The sequence below is a fragment of the Zootoca vivipara genome, chromosome 7, assembly GCF_965207765.1.
Source record: "Zootoca vivipara chromosome 7, rZooViv2.hap1.1, whole genome shotgun sequence".
Lineage (NCBI taxonomy): Eukaryota > Metazoa > Chordata > Lepidosauria > Squamata > Lacertidae > Zootoca > Zootoca vivipara.
Window position 1 is genome coordinate 18,633,290 of NC_142590.1, and position 17,493 is coordinate 18,650,782.

The 17,493-nt window shown below is 45.8% G+C and overlaps 1 protein-coding gene across 2 annotated transcripts in view; it reads left to right on the forward strand.

The window, feature by feature from the left end:
* Positions 1 to 10,897: 10,897 nt before the first annotated feature.
* Positions 10,898 to 17,493, forward strand: part of COL11A1 (collagen type XI alpha 1 chain) — a 248,703-nt gene continuing 242,107 nt past the window's right edge. For both annotated transcript variants that reach the window (XM_035122972.3, XM_035122973.3), the window contains exon 1: positions 10,898 to 11,443. In XM_035122972.3, coding sequence (XP_034978863.3) covers positions 11,323 to 11,443 — 121 coding nt within the window. In that variant the 5' untranslated portion in view covers positions 10,898 to 11,322. The remainder of the gene's footprint in view (positions 11,444 to 17,493) is intronic.

The following is a 17,493-nucleotide window of genomic DNA, read 5'->3' on the forward strand; positions in this document are numbered from 1 at the left end:
TCTAATGAATGCTGGGATATTTTGGAGAGTCGAGGGGCTTCTGCTTTCATTAGATCTGTGTTCTTTTTAAATGAGTGATTCTTTGCATTTGAAAGAGGGTGGGATTTGTCCGTAGGTAACCGTGATCATTCAAACAAATTCACCAATGGTTGCAATCCTATGCCCCCTGACATGACATGAGACTAAGTCTTACGGAGTTCAGTGGGACATGTTTCTTAATAAGTAGGCATAGGATTGATCTTACCAACAGTAAAGCTGTATCCTCTTGTCAGAGTCTACAAACAAAAGAATGTAGAAGAGCTACAACGAGCTTCTTCGGCTAAGGGGTGGGGTGGGGGTGGGATGACTGCATTCTCTGCTCACTTCTCCTTAACCCTTCCCCCACTGCCTGAAAATACAACAATGACCCATCTGTGTAGACAGGCGAAAGCAACTAACATTTAGGCAGGGGCTTCTCTGCTTATGCCGCAGAGATGGTAATGACGATCACACAATGTTTAGTGAGGACCTCAAGCTGAAATGAAGATCTGACATCTAATGAGGTCAAGAACGCCGGCAGAAACCTTCCCAAACAAAACACAAACAAGAAGCTGGTCGATATGAAGATGAATTTATTGTAAATGATACCGACAATATAAAAAACAAGGCAAATTTCTTAGTCCCCACCCTAGGCTTCATGAGCATTTTATTTTACATTCTGTTGCAGGAATAATATCAAGCCATTGCATTAGCTGGTAAGAGTTCAGTAATTGTACGACCCACATGCACCCATCTCAAGAAACCAACACAGGAGGTGTAAGTATCAGAAAAAGTCCCACCCCAAAAATAACAAATTAGGGCTAAACTGCATTCTTAAGCCTTGGTCCTTAGAAATCAGTGCTTAGGTAAAATACCTAAAGCCTAATTCTACTGAGATATATTCTTCAATTTTCTCCCTGAACTTGAAACACAACGGGCCACGTAGGCTTGCAGATATAATTACATTTTTTGCTAGTCCATGAAAAAAATCTAGTCTGTGTCATAAAATGGTCCATCTTATATTGGTGGCAGCCTTGAACTAGTAAGAGTCAGCATGCATGTTGTTGAAGAAGAAGAAGAAGAAGAAGAAGAGTTTGGATTTGATGTCCCGCTTTATCCCTACCCTAAGGAGTCTCAAAGCGGCTAACATTCTCCTTTCCCTTCCTCCCCCACAACAAACACTCTGTGAGGTGAGTGGGGCTGAGAGACTTCAGAGAAGTGTGACCAGCCCAAGGTCACCCGGCAGCTGCATGTGCATGTGAACCCGGTTCATCAGATTATGAGTTTACCGCTCTTAACCACTACACCACACTGGCTGTTGATACTGCTGTGGATTCTCCATCCCTGACCATAAAATTTAGTAGGTCCCTGAATATTCAGTTACAACTCATCATGCCCAACAATAGTTTCTCAATATCCCAATGTTCCGCTGACAGTACGAAGAGCAGCATACGGTGCAATAACAAAATAATGCACTATAACAACAACAACAACAACAACAACAACAACAATGAATAAAGCAACTGATTAATTTCCAAAGCTCTGAACTATTTCAGTCCAAGGAACCTGGGAGATTGCCTTACTGAGATCATCTGTAGGAACATTGTTGGTTGATCCCCATGTCAGTGAGGCTTTTAGTGTCATCAGCCCCGCCTTCTGGATTACTCTGCATATGGAGATTCAACAGGTGTCTTTTGTGGCAACATTTAAAAGGTTAATTGATGCCTTTAAAAAAACCCACTGTTTTTATTGTATAGTTTTATTGAAGTGAACTGCTTTAATATTTTTATTGTTTAATGTTTATTAAATTTATATACCACCATTCATCTGAAAATCTCAGGATGAAAATACAGGATGAAAGCACAAAAACTTATGGAAATGGCAAAACTTATCGGAAGAATAAGAAATCAAGATAACAAACCTTTTATAAAAGAATGAAAATGGTTTATTGAATATTTACAGATAAATTGCAAACAGATAAAAACATTTGCAGGGGTATTGTAATAACCTTCAGTTTCATGAGAGTATATATTTAAAGTAGATAATGAGGAAATTAAATTAATTTGGACATGCAGAAGATATATTTTAAAAAAAAAAAAATCAAGGAACCGCAGAAAGAGGGGGAAGGAAGTCAAACTTTGAAATGTTAAATGGTTGTACAATTAATGAAATGTATACATTTGAAAAGTATAAATAAAAACTTTTAAAAAATTAAAAGCACAAAATGACATGGTAGTATATAAATATTTTTTATAAATAATAAATAAAATCGGGGGCCAAACTATATTTTTTTGGGGGGGGATGAATGAATTCCTATGCCCCACAAATAACCCAGAAATGCATTTTAAATAAAAGGACACATTCTACTCATGTAAAAACACGTTGATTCCCGAACCGTCCGTGGGCCGGATTTAGAAGGCGATTAGGCTGGCTCCAGCCCTTGGGCCTTAGTTTGCCAATGCACGGCCTACACGGCAGGATCCACAGGGGCAGAAGAACCAGCCTTCAGGGAGTGTGTCACCCACTGCTGCCACTCAGTGGCATAGTAATAGGGGAGCAGGGGGCGCGCCACCCCGGGCAGCAGGCTGGACAGGGGGCAGCAGGCTGGACGGGGCTGACCACCTCCAACGGCTGCCGCTGCTGCCGCTGCTGCCGCTGCCATGGAGGAGAAGCCCTGACTGCCTCACTCCACGGCTTGCTCAGGGGGGTTGCCGTGGCGCATGCCTCCTGTGAGTGCATGCGCCGTGTGCGCCGTGCGCCATGGCACATGCCTCCTGTGCGCACATGCGCCATGCATGCCGTGCGTCATGACGCATGCGTCGTGTGTTGCGACACATGCATGCAACGGACACCCCGTCCCCCAGCGGAGTGCCTTCGGATTTGCCACCCCGGGCAGCCAGGCGGCTAGCTACGCCGCTGCTGCCACTGCCATAATGGCAGCAACAACTGCAATGTGTTTCCTGGAGAATGAACCTGTCTCCTCTTCAGTCACCCTTTACTCTCGAGGAATAGGAGGCACTGCTGGTCTCCTTGAACCCTTGTTCTTGATACAGATCTTCATTTATGTTCAGACATAAATCTTCAGTCACCCCTTCTTGTCTGGAGGGGAGAGTGTCTTTTTGCGGTTCTCCACAGGTGCCACAATATCTCGGACAGACCCTGCATTTCTATTAGCGCTCAAAACAAAAGCTGGGGTTTTTTTTGCAGCCCAATCCTTTAAGCAAGTTCATTCAGAAGGAAATCTGGAATTTAGTGGGACTTACTTTCTAGTGAACGTGCCTGGATTTCCAGCCTTAACATTTCTATGAAATGCCTCAGCTTCATGGATCAAATGTTCAAATAAAACTGGAGAATGGGATTTGCATGACTGGCTTAGCAAATAGCTTACATTTCCTTTATCTGAATATCATTGTAGGGTGCTTGAAATGTGGCAATGAGTGTTACTCACAGTGAAATATGGAAAAGTCATACATGGTGGATGAGTTCCTGACGGTTGTTATGCGTGCTAAGTCACTCCGATCCCAGGCAGCAACCGCAGAGGGTTTTCAATTCTGAGTGACTTCAGCTTGTCTAGTGCCAATTCCTTGTATGGTATTTTGCCAGGTGATTATTCCTTGCTGAATGCTTTTGCCTCCTGTTGGATAATATGGATTGCAAACACATACCTTGCGCACTAGATGAAGGCAGGTCACAGAGGGACTTCTAGCTAGCAGACAGCTCTCCCCCTACTCTGTATTAGGCTGCTGAAGCAATTATGTTTTGTAGCCTTTTTCCTGCTTCCTTGAAACATACAACAGTCAGGGAATTCTTTAAAATACCTTATGCCTGTCTGAAAGCTTTTAACCCTCTGTGGTTGAGGGTTTAAAGGAAGTCGGGCTCTGAATTGATATTTTTGGCTTTTTTAATGGAGATTTTCTAACCCACTACTTGCCTGGCAATAGTATTGTTCAAGATGATATAAAACTGGTAATAAATGTGAAGGGAAAAAAATAAAGGAGAAATTTAAGAATGAATGGGGGGAAAAGACTAGTAAATATCTAGGGATTAGACTATGATGTAATATGAAGGGACTGTGTGAAAACTATAAGAGGCTGTATTAAGAAAGTGTTTAACTCATATTTCAACGAGGGGGGGAAACCACATTTATCCTTTTTTGCAGGGGTGTCCACCATTAAAATGACATTATTGCTTAACCAATATTTCCTGTTTCAGTTATTACCAGGGCAACAAGGAAATAAATGGCAACAGTTGGTATTAAATTTCTTTTGGAAAAATAATAAGTGAGAATGAAGATGAGAATATTATACAGTGGTACCTTGGTTGTCAAACTTAATCCATTCTGGGAGTCCGTTTGGCTCCCAGAACTGTTCAAAAATGAAGGTGCGACTTCCAAGTGGCTGCAGGAGCTTCCTGCACTCAATCGAAAGCCATGGAAGTCACATTCGGCTTCCAAAAAACGTTCACAAACCGGAACACCTACTTCCAGGTTTGCGGAGTCTGGGAGCCAATTTGTTTAGCTACTAAGCCATTCAAGATCCAAGGTATGACTGTACACAGAAAAAGATGGGAGGGGAGGGTTCTGTTGGTTCCAAACATGGAGTTATATAGCAAACTGTGTAATCCAGGAATAGGAAACCACTGACCATGCCTCCCCATTTGGCACACGAGGCTGTTTTGGGGAAGCCACACTCACTACACATGGTGGGAGATAGGAATGAACTTAGCTCAAGAAGGAGAAATCTCCAACATATGGGGTGCAAACTCCAGAGGACCCCACTCAGCAGTTCCATTTAGATGTTTAACAACGTGGTGGATGAACTAAAACCCTGTGGAACCCCACAATGATGGTTCCATGGGGCCGAACGATGCTCTCCAAGCATCACCCTCTGAAAACAACCATCCAGGTAGGACTGGAACCAGAGCAAAGTGACGTTGCCTATCCCAAGAGAGCTACTGCAGAAGGATACCATGGTCAATGATACCAAAAGCTGCTGCAAGACCAAGGGGAATCAACCGGGACACATTTCCATCTCTCTCCCAACAGAGGTCATCATACACCAAAGCAGTTTCCATGCCCAAACTGGGCCTAAACCCTGATTGAAATGGATCTAGAACATTGGTTTCATCCAAAAGAGTCTGGATCTGGTGTGCAAGTGCAACCCCTCACTCAAGAACCTGGCCCAAGAAGGGGAGAGTAGAGACTGGCCAGTAATAACTTAGATTTTCCGAATCCAGGGAAATGTTTGAGTGCTCTTATCACTGCCTCCTTTAAGCAGGCAGGGAGCACCCCCTCTTGCAAGGAGACATCAGTCACCTCTATGGACCATCCTACTGTCTGCTCCCTGCTAGTTTTTATCAGCCATGAGGGGCAAGGGGCGAGGTTTTCAGTTCCAGATTGGCACAAGTCGCTACAAATCAACTTGGGTCAACCCCCACCTGCACTGTGCCTAATTCGTCAGCATGTGATAGTAGCCACACCCCAGGAATGCTGGCTAAACCAGGTGAGGCTAGCCAATAGGTGTCAGACCCTCGGTGAGGTAGGGACTTCCCCTGCATGTGAAGACAGGCTCTGGTGGAGTGAACAGATGAGGCCAATTGTCAAGAAGGTGGCTACTGCATGTACTGCAGTGGGAAGTGAGGGGCAGATGGGCCTCATCAACCTGGGAATGCAGCCCACCAAAGAGAAGAAAAACTCTGATCCTAAACCTCCATTGCCCTGTGAGATATCTCCGGGAGAAGAAAGGGCTAAGGAGTAAACCAGGCATCCCCAAACTGCGGCCCTCCAGATGTTTTGGCCTACAACTCCCATGATCCCTAGCTAACAGGACCAGTGGTCAGGGATGATGGGAATTGTAGTCCAAAACATCTGGAGGGCCGAAGTTTGGGGATGCCTGGAGTAAACCCTACACAAATCCAGAGTGGAGTCCTTAAGGCAGTTGGATGGCACCTTGTATGCCTCCTTCTTGTAACTCCTGCTCTGCTTTCCTTTTCATATCAGCAAGGCCAAATTTTGAAGGCAGCCCAGGACCTCCATACAGGACCTCCCTTGTGCCCCAGGGAGATAATTTCAGTGCTGCTAATGCAATGATTTGATGTCACCCTTGGAGGCACACTCCATTGTCTGTCAGGACAGACAGATGCCAACAATATTTTACAAAGGACTAGAATGGTATAAGATAGATGACAAAAACCACAGCGGGGTTGGGATCTTGTGGCTCTCTAGATTTTGCAGAACTACAGACTCCATCATCCCTGATCACTGGTCATGCTGGATGGCACTGGTGGGTGTTTGCGTCCAACAAAATCTGAAAAGCCTCAGATTCCCCACCTTTGAAGAAAAAAGTAGCAAAATTCCTTACCGCCTTAGTTCTAAGGTTCTCGGCAGTTTAGCAAACAGAGCTGTCTATGTGTTACAATGCTCTAGCTGTGTGCAAAGATGAGAAATTTTTGGGGCACTATCTTGAGTCCAATTGCTTAGTAACTTTAGTTGGAAGGTCATAAATAAATCCTGCTTTAGACATTTTATATATAGTGGCCGGGGAGATAGATAATGCACCTGGTCATCTGCTGCACAGAATGTTTTCAGAGCGTATCATTTATATTATTTCGGTAATCCTTGCATGACAGTATTATTATTCCCACATAGGACTCTTGTGGGGGGAGTGGAGATTTGTCAAAAACAAGTTGGAGCATGTGGTTAATTCACCTGCTGACCATGAACTTTCTGGCTCACTACTGATAGTTCAGACTCTGAGTCACATGACACTGCATCAGAGGACAGATAGGGATGGGGAATTTTTTTTATTTAGTTCGCATTTAAAGGCAAACCCACCAAATTTGCAGTTTCCAAAACAATATTTGAACTGAAATCCAGCCATCCCTTGAAATTCACACTTTTCTGAATTTTGCAATGCATTTCTCCAGCCAAATAATGTATATAAAAATGCATATGTACGAGGGTAAAATGCATATGTCAGTGAAAATAGCATACAAAAATACATTATTTTAGGTAAAATTGCTTTGCATGATGTATTTTGAGGCAAGCAAGCATAGAGTTGTGTCAGTTAGGAGAAATTCACACAAAAATATGGCTATGTTTTCCCCAAGGCTTTTTTAATCGCAAACTGACATGGAAATGTGGAGAACTGAACATGAGACATGAGAAATGAGAAACTATGAGAAATCAAAATTGTCAGATTTGCCCATATCTGCCATCTCAACTAATTCTGAGTATGCATGTATGGGACTGTACTGTAAGGCAGCAATCCTAGATTGTAAAGAGGCAGCAATCCTAGATTGTAAAGAGTAAATCACATTAAGCTCAGTAGAATTTACTTCTGAGTAGATGGCTTAGGATTGCACCAAAAAGGTAGTTTCTATGTGCATTTTCCCTTGAACCAAGTCCCACTGAACATAGCAGGGCTTATTTCAGAAAAAGTGTGCTTAAAATTGCACTGTAAGTCTTTTAAAATCGACATTCACCTAGTCACCTGTGGCAAGACTTGCTGCCCGTTAAGCAGACAGCCACTGTTTGTGTGTTTTCTTTCGGGCCAAGAATGATTAACACAGGAATGTGTGGGTAGCAGTTAAAACGTTTTTGTGGGCTAGTAAGTTTCGAGAACTTATTTGCAGAGGCGGCTTATTAATTCTAGCCTCCAAATTTAACTTTGGCGAAATACAAATCTGATCCTAACTGGTGCTCTTTGAACTGCCACAGCAGCATTAAAAAAAACAACCCTGTAATGTGTAAGTATGGTGGTACATTCTAAGAAATGTGCTCTTTGAAGCTTCTCCCCAGCATCCAGGAACACATCCAATTCTATATGTGCTTGTCTCTTTGCTTCATTCAGAAGCAAGGGTGTGATCATCTGTTGCTTAGGGTGGAGCCAGACAGGCTTATTTTTTCCTGACTATGCAAGCAATGTCTTTTTCCATCCAGGATCAGATCACAGACCAAACACTGTTTGGATGTCTTTTTTTAAGTAATGAAATATCCCTTTCATTATTTTCAGCATGAGCTGGTCATATAAAGTTGTCTCCCCTCTCATTCAGCATAGCAAATATGAAATATCTGTTGGCTGCCTTGATGAAGTTCTTAATATATAGGGACGTAGAGGCCACAGAACAATTATTAAAACAATCGCTACCAAGTGGGGAAAATCACGTCGGCTATGTGATTGCACGTTGGAGATTAATCTTTTCCGAGTATTGTGGTTCTAGAAGGTGTGTTTTTGTTTCTCCAGAGGAAGGACAGGGCCTGCAGCCAAACAACAACAAAAAGCCTTAAAAGGTAAAGGTAAAGGGACCCCTGACCATTAGGTCCAGTCGTGACCGACTCTGGGGTTGCAGCACTCACCTAGTTTTATTGGCCGAGGGAGCGCCCGGAGTACAGCTTCCAGGTCATGTGGCCAGCATGACTAAGCCGCTTCTGGCGAACCAGAGCAGCGCACGGAAATGCCGTTTACCTTCCCTTCAGAGCAGTACCTATTTATCTACTTGCACTTTGATGTGCTTTTGAACTGCAGGAGCTGGGACCAAGCAACAGGAGCTCACCCCATTGCGGGGATTCGAACCGCCAACCTTCTGATTGGCAAGCCCTAGGCTATGTGGTTTAACCCACAGCACCACCCACGTCCCTTATGGCAAAAAAGCCTTATGGCACCCTAAAACAGGCAGTTTTATTAGGACACACATCAGCTATTGTGGATTGAAATCCACATGGACATCAAATGGACATGGCGCAGCAGGGCACCCTTTTTAAACTCAGATCTCTATTACATGGCAGGGGAAAGGTTGTAGCTCAATAGTACATCACTTGTCTTGCATGCAGCAGTTCACAGGTTCAATCCCTGCCATCTCCAAGTAGGACCAAGAGAGACTAGTCTGAAAGCCCAGGGATCCACTGCCATATTGAGCTAGATTGATCAATGGGACTGACTCGATTTAAATCAACTTCCTATGCTTCCACCTCGAAAGCGAAGGTTGGGGGTCCAATTTCCAGAGTAGAAAGGATGGAACTTTCTCCATTTGGTGCTTAAACCCCTCTAATTAATCCCAATTGCATGTAAACCAGGCATGGGGGGGGGGAGAGAGAATTTGCCGCTCTTCACATCTGCTCCCCTTTTGTTGGTAAATTGGATTCCTTGGACTACCTTGACTAGTGTTGCCACATTTAAAGAAATGGTGCTGCTCCTCTATGTCTAGTGGTGGTCCTCCATGTGAGTTGCACCAGGCAGTGTCCTTGTGGAGTATGTCCATGGGACAGATCGATGAATCTCCCACTTACCTGCAATGGCCAAAATCTGCCACCTGAAGTAGCCACTTCACCTTACCACCACTGGTCAGGAGAGCTGGGTGGACACAATCCATTCCATAGTTAGGCATGCTAAAGAAGCCATGTGTGATTTCTGTTGGCTTTTTGCAAAAGTTGACTTGGGTATTTATGGGGAAAATGGATGAAAAATCAACTAGAAATTTGGTTTGGAGATAAGCACTTTCCTCAGAAGTGGCAGGGATGCAAACTGATGTGTTTCTTGAGTAGGTTTATTTTAGCTGGGAGAGGAGAGGTGGTGGTCATGTATACAGTTTGAGAAGAAGAGCTTCACTTGGAATGGCAATTGATCAGTCACATGCAGCTCCATCTTGTGCTCAGAACAATTTTTTTTTTGGAAAATTGTAGGTGTGCACAGGGATGAATTATTATTATTTTTTTGCCATTTCTACTTGGTTTACCATTTGATCTCATCCTACTCTTCCACTTCACAAAGACCTTATGCAATAGCAGCAAGAGCCTAGTCTCAAAGAGGCTGACTTTATTAGACTGCCTTTTCCATGGAGGAAGGGAAAGGAGAATGTTAGCTGCTTTGAGACTCCTTCGGGTAGTGATAAAGCGGGATATCAAATCCAAACTCTTCTAGTTGAGATTCAAGCAGGCTCTCTATTAGCCACCTGCTTGGTCGCCTGTGGTGAGCCAGAGCCATCTCCCGGTGACTAAGCACAGATACTTTATAATACTGGTCCTTTCCTTCTTTGAGGTCAATATTCATACAAAGAGCTGTTGCACATTCAGACAGACTAACCCCCCCACCCACCCACCCCGCTCTAGTAACTTTTGTGCAACTATTTCCAAAAGCCAGGCTCAACTTTGGAGAGCACTGTGTGAATCAGTGGCTCCCAAAGGGGCCATACCACTGCTGGGAAATGGCGGCACCTAAGAGACACGGGGCAGGGACGGCAGGGTGTGTGTGCTGAAGGTGTAATTGACCAGCAGACTTTGAAAAGCTGATATCACTGGATCAAGTTCATACATTTTGCTGAATTAATTAAACTAAATAGTTTTAAATGGATTTTGAATAAAAGTGCCATGAATTTACTGCTTGAATTTCAGTGTGCTGTTATCTTCCTTAGTGAGTGGGACAAACCGCTATTCTGAACAATGCCTTTCATTGGGGGCCCTGTGGATGCCTTTATGGACCACCCCAAAAGGTTGGGAGGTGTAAGTGAAGCCCTCGAATCAATTCTTTTTTTGGGGGGGGGGAGTATCACTCTTCCGCTACTTCTTTTAATTCCCCCTATGTGTTGGAAACGCTGCTATCCATGGTCTCCCCCTTTCACTTTTCCGGCTCACCTTAAACTTAGCGCTTTTTGGCACGCATTCTACTCCGGGTCTCCTTGGGCCAGGGGGAGGGGAGGGAGTGGGCGAGGCTTCGGGTGCGGAAGGAGTCGAGCTATTGGCTTCTGGCCGGCAGCCTCCTTGTCAGTTTGGGTGGGTGGGTGGGAGCAGGAGGGGGTGGGAGAAAAGGAGGGCGGGAGGAGGCGGAGGAGGGAGGCTGTCCGCTCGCTCGCTCTTTGGCTGCTGTTCTCCCCGTGCGCTTCTGGGCCAGCCCTCTTTGCAGGATGCAGCCTTGAGGGGGGATGCTGCGCTCTCTGCCTTTGGACTGAAGCCCCTCATTGCCCTGCAGTTGGGAAAGCAGGGCGCATCGGAAGGGCCTGGAGCCGGGTTGTCGAGACCCAGCCGGCAGCGAGGGACCATCCCCTTTCTCTCTCTCTCACTCGCTCGGACCCTCTCCAGGCACCTTTCTTTTCATTTTCCCCACTCCCCGCTTTGGCACACCGGATCGGATGGATCTCTAGAGAAGACGGCGCGGCGCCTTTGGGAATATAAGTGGCGCGGAGGAGGCGACGGCGGGCCAGGAGAGCGAGCGAGCAGCGCGCAGGGGGCCAAGGCGCCCCGGAGGTTGGGCAGGGGGGCGCGCGCGTCGAGGTTTTTTTTTGGCACGCTCGGCGGTAGAGGCACCCCTCTCCATGGAGACGAGGCGGACATGGTCCACAAGGTGGAAAACGAAACGGTGGTTCTGGGACTCCGCTTGGCCCGCGCTACTTGTCGCTTGGATGCTCCTGCTGGAGGCGGCGGAGGTCAGGGGAGGTAAGGAAGGAGGCCAGCCGGGCTGCCATCGCCGCTTTCTCCTGTGCCCCATCTGGGAACGGGGTGGTGGTGAGGGGGCGGGAGGAGAAGATAGCAAGCAGGGAAGCCCCTGACTTGTCTAGCCAAAGGTACCCGGGCTCACAAGTCTGAGCACATCTCTGGAGTGGTGGAAGGCACTCTGTGCGCGCTCAGAGGATTCCTTGCCTCTTCTGATTGTTGCGTAGAAGCCAGGCGCTTGAGCTAATCCCTGACCCCAATTTAGAGCTCCCTCGGACTTTAGGGCGGGGAGAGGCATGACATTTCCATGAATCCCCCCGGGGGAAAGTTTTCCTCCCCACCCCCTGTGACCAGTGGTGGGTTTGGTGATGCTTCTGCTCAGATTCTCTTAGTCTCAGACCTCTACCTCGCTACTTGCTTGGGAGTACTAAATTTACACTTAACTCATGTCAGTTTCTGCGTAATATCCGTAGGATCAGGCTGCGAGTCTCCTCCGCTCCAGCTTTTTGAGGCTTTCAGGGAGTCGTGGAGCAGCGGCGGCGGGAAGGTGCTAAAACTGGGAAGGAATGCGGGACACTTTCGGAACAAAGCTTATTTTTCTTTGTGCGCCCGGCCAATTTTTTGAAAACGATTCGGGGAAATGGTTTCTGCAAACTCTCGCCACCAGCGCAGCGCCTCTTGAACTTGCCGAAGTCATTAAGCCGATCAAGTTCACAAAATCTTGGCCAAAGAGAGAGAGGCTGGAAGGAAAGGGAGAGGGGACTTTGTGAATGCTTGAAATAAGAGGTGGGAGACACTGCCTGTAGTCTTCAAAGGCATGTCACTTTCTTAAGGGGGGGGGGGAGGAGAAATAAATAAATAAATGTTAAAATAAAAAATAGATCAGCAGCAAACTCCCTTCGATCCTAAATGTCTCTCTCAGGTATCAGGAACTGACTAGCGCCCTCTGAATGCGGCTCTCTTTTTGGCTGGCGAGAAATAAGCAGTACAGTAAAGGGACTGACATTTTTGAGCTGCTGTAGCGTGGGACTTTTTGGCACAGAGGTCTTCAGCCACTGTTTATGAGGAAAGAGAGAGGAGCACGTAGGAAGTCTTCTGTGGAGCCCTCAGGCTTGCGCGTTCGGAGAGCAGCAGCAGATAGACAGCCCAAGATATTGCCTTACTTACCTGTTTTGCATCTCCGACCTGTGACCACACACACACACACACACACACACACACACGCCAGAGCCCCAACGGGCTCTTTCCAGCTTACGTGGCAAGCCTCTGAGAGGAGCTCAATGCATAGCGGAGAAGGAATCTCCTCCCTTTCTCCTCCCCTCCCCTTAGGTGCATCCCTGGGCAGAAAAGAGTGGGGCTGAGTGAGTGGTCCGTTAGGTGTCTGTGGCCACTTGTGAACAGGGTGCTATTCCTGGGCGTTTGCAGAGTCTAGAAGGAAGTTTGAAACTCCAAGGAGTTCCCGCGGGAGGAGGAGGAGGAGGAGGCGGGGGAGTCAAAGAGGGCCATGACAGGGAAGGTGTCTCCCTTTCTCCTCATCTGGTGTGTGTGTGTGTGTGTGTGTGTGTGACCCCAAGGGGATAATTGCTCAGGAGGGCGCAACCCCGCTGCTTCATCAGAAGAGCAGCGGAGCCATCCCACAGCTGGAAATTCTGAAAGAAGCAGCAGCAGCTAAGATACCAGCAAGAAGGGAAATGAGCCTTGGAAATAAATCTGCATCTCTGCACAGGACAGAGATCTGCTTGTATCACTGCTGCCTGGCAGTGCGCTGAGTTTCCCTTCTCCAGCGTCAGCAGGTCTTTGTCACTTTCTCCCATCCTGTGGAATCCCTTGAAGTGATTGGGTCGTTTTGTTGTGGTGGTTCTTTTTGGTCCATCTCCTGCAGCTTCCCAAGCACGGAAATCTTGAGTTGTTTTTCAAGGAAATCCCAAGGATGGCTGCTGCTTTCCTCCTCCTCCTCCTCCTCCTCCTCCTCCTCCTCCTCCTCGTCCTCCTCCTCCTCCTCCTCCTCCTCTTTTCTCTCGTGGTTCTCGGTTTTGTAGATCTGTTGGTCTGGCTCACGATCCAAATCGACTGTGGAACAGAGAAAGGTGCTTTCAGAGAGCTCCCTCTCAGCCTCTGGGTGCCTGATCACCTCTTGGACTTGTCAGTCACATCCCTCAGTCTTTCTGCCCCCTGCTGGTTTAATTTGGGTCTTCGAAGTGGGGAGGACCAGTCGATCCATACTCACCTCTTACCTTGAGCCATGAATTACTCCCACCCTGGTCTCCCCATTCCTTGGGGGCCATGAAATATATACATCTTATTCCAAGCAAAGCAAAGCGATTTAAGGAATTGCAAAGATGAAAGCACAGTTATTGACTTCTTAACTTTCTTTTTTTTCCCTTCCACACCCCCTGGCTATCTGCTTTGTTCCCCAGATCTCCTTAGGAAATGAGAACGCTGAAAAGCAGAGGGTTGTAGGTTGCTTCAGATGGGATCAAGCTCACTTTCTCCAAATTAAGCTCAGATGACTGGAAAAAAAATATGTTGGCAAGGGTTTTGCTGCATGGTGCCGATCTCTCTGGGGCTGTGATCCTCTTAAGCGCACTTAGCTGGGAGAAAGCTCTTTCGAAACTGGAAGGGCTTCCTTCCAAGTGCATGTGCTTAAATCTCAGATCACACGGTAAACTGACAAGATCATTTTTTTAAAAAAAAATCCAGCTTTTGTCAAATCCCTGCAAACACCTTATGGGAGCCCATGCAGACCCTAGATATTCTGTCCTTTGTTTCTTTGCCTAGAGAGAAATCATGAAGCAGCTTTCTGTACTGTTGTAAAAGTTTGGAGCACATTGCTTGGTCATTTCAGTGGGAATTAAATCCCAGTGAGAGTTGGATCTCACCTTGCATTTCCACAAAATCATTGATAAGCAGTTGCCTCCTTTTATCTGCTCATTTCTTTCAGCTAACAAGTCCTCAACGATAGGTATCTCCACTGCCAAGCAAGATAATACAGAAGGGCGGAGGGGGGAAATCCAAAGTATGCCATGTGTGGTAAAATGCAATTATTAACATTAGAATTTCTGCCTCTGCTGTGAAATGTCTTTTTTTTACTTGAAAATGAATAAAATGGTTTAATATTGGACAAATCTTGTAACATTTTATATCGAGCAAGTCTTCATGCCATCTTAAACAGGTTTCCTTAGAACTTAGTAATTAACTTCCAATAATTTTGCAACCCTCTGCAGAATTTTTGGGTGGGGGAATCAGGAAGGACAAGATAGGAATTAAATAAACCTGTCAAAAGTTTTGAAAGCAACTTCTTAGTTAAATGCACATGAGTTCGCTTGCATTCCCAGAGCCTCAACCCAATATTATGTAGGCTTACATGAAAGTAAGTTCCACTGAGTTCAGTGGGGTTACTTCCAAGTAGGCATGCATAGAACTGCAATTGCAAAATAACTTCTGCATAATTCTAATTCCCACTTCAATATTTTATAATATGATAATTCCCACAAAGGGACTATCAGTGGAGAATTCCCATTCATTCTCTTAGGGTTCTCGTTTCTTACGACAGAGAATCTGTCCCTCTCCGATTTATGCAACCTTTGGCAGAAAATACTTCCTTTCATTGCAAGTCTACTTAGATATCTAAGATTTTATTTGATTCGCCATCCCTGCCAAGCATCTGTTGGCAGGGATGCTTGGGAAGAATGGGCACCTTTTTTTTCAAAGTAGCTATAGAAGACGAGTAATTTACAATCCAGTTTTGTGAGGGTCCCTTGTATTAATGCCCCACCATGATAGTGAATGGGAAATGAAATGAAATATTGCAACCTCATAGCACCCAAGTTTTGCGTGTCAAGACCCTGAAGCCACCCCCAGTTGATGAATAAGACACAGGGACACAGATATTAGGTTAATGGCTATTGGGCAAATTTGGGCCACAACTTTATTGGTTACAGATTGTGAGAGGTATTGGCTTAAGCATTGGAATTGAACCAACTATGTCTGACTCCTGCCCGTCATGCAGGGATCCTATAAGGGTCGACCACCAGTAGGGGGAGCACTGTCAATGTGAATCAAGTCGCGCTCACCCCTGGGTTCCCGATGGGGTCGTGGCATGGCCCTAGCCCCTCCACGGGCTTTGGACAAGATCCACACCACCTATCCATAATCTCAGAATTGTGGGTTCGAGCTCTATGTTGGGCAAGAGATTCCTGCCTTGCAGGGGGTTGGACTAGATGACCCTTGTGGTCTCTTCCGACTCTGAAATTCAATGATTCTATTCATTCTGACATGACTATATAAAAATTAGCAATTTGCTGCATTGATGTCCTGCCTTTTCCCCATGATGGAATCAAAGTTTGTGTGCATAGGGTTCCCAGATGGCTAGATTTGCTCAACTTTACCTGAGTGCTTGCAAGAATAAGCACTAAACATACTGAGAAGGCATTTAGAGGGAGGTTATAAATAGCCAATCGCCTGATCACCTAGTGTGAGAAACAGTCTCCTCCAGGCGACCAATCAGGGAAGTGTTTGCAAATGGAAAGAGAGTTGATTCTTCCTCCTCCCCTTTTGGGCTACAGACATGGCACACCAGTGGCTATCCATAGGGGAGTGTGGCAAAGCAGACTAGGGAAAAAATATGGTTTAGCGACTTCTGCGGATATATTTGCAAGTCTAATGAAATGAAAACACCTTCAAGGGGATTTGTTGTGTGTGTGTGTGTGTGTGTGTGTGTGTGTGTTTTAAGCTAGTGCAACTCCTGAATGGGGGGGGAAAAGAAGGAAAAAATGGGCCTACTTTTCTTGGCTGGATATGTCTAAATGCACATTTTTTTAAAAAAATAAATAAATCCAGTTTTTTAAAATAAAAAATAGGAAGCTCTTCACAGAAACCACAAAATGGAAACACAACCCTGATTGTATGAAAATAGGGACAGAATGGGAATAGAATTTCTATCCGAGAGAGGAATTTGAATGGTTTCTTATTTCATTGCAAGTACCATGCTAGTCTATGCATCATGAAATAAGAAACAGTTTCAGTTCCCCTCTGGAGCTACATGCTGTTAGCAGAAAACCACTTGTGTGTTGAAGGGGAAGGGCCTTAGCTAGTGGTAGAAGATTGCAGAAAAGGTTCTGGGTTCAGTTCCTTGGCATCTCTGGGTGCAGATGAGAGAGAATGCTGCCCTGAAAACCAGGAAAGTGATGCCTGGCTCAATAATGAGCTAGATCAGGGTTTCCCAAACTTGGCCTCCAGGTGGTTTTGGACTACAATTCCCATCATCCCTGACCACTTGTCCTGCTAGCTAGGGATGATGGGAGCTGTAGTCCAAAAACAGCTGGAGACCCAAGTTTGGGAAAACCTGAGTGGACCAACGGTGTAGGATGACTTCTTATATTTCTTTCCAACTTGCTGATTTCAGAACTGGAATGTGCATATCCTTCAGCTAAACAGACACACTACTCGTTTGTTCCCCTATGTGTAAATGTCATTGGTTGCAGAGTGCAAGAGTTCTTCGTATTTCCATGTGGCTTGTATTTGGCTTTGTGCCCTTTCACTCTAGCATTGGCCAATATGCCAGTGTATTAAATGTCACTGCCAACTTTAAAACAAAAAAACTAAAAAAACAACTGGCTGGGTCCCTGTGAAACCCAGGAATTAAAACAGGTGGAACTTTCCTCCACAGGCAGAAGAGTGTTGGGAAAAGTCAGGCTATGTTACATTTTTGTGGTGTAAGCTGCTTTCAAAAGAAGGGCAACGTTGGGTTGGGCTCACACCCAGTTAGGCTGCGATCCTCGCCACCTCCACTCAGATGTAAGGCTCACTGAATTCCGTGGCCCTGACTCCCAGGTAAGCGGGGCTAGGATTGCTTCCAATGTTCTCGCTTGTCCTGAACCACAGGGCAGCCGGCGGAAAGTCCTGCAGGAGTGCACGGTCTCACAGCAGACGGTAGTGTACAGTCTGGCTGGCCAACAGGTCCAAACGTGTTCCTGCAGCCAATCAAGGGGTCAGGGCACCTGAGGGTCAGTGCCACACAAGCCCAGTTGCAAAGGCCTCCCTGGAACATCCTA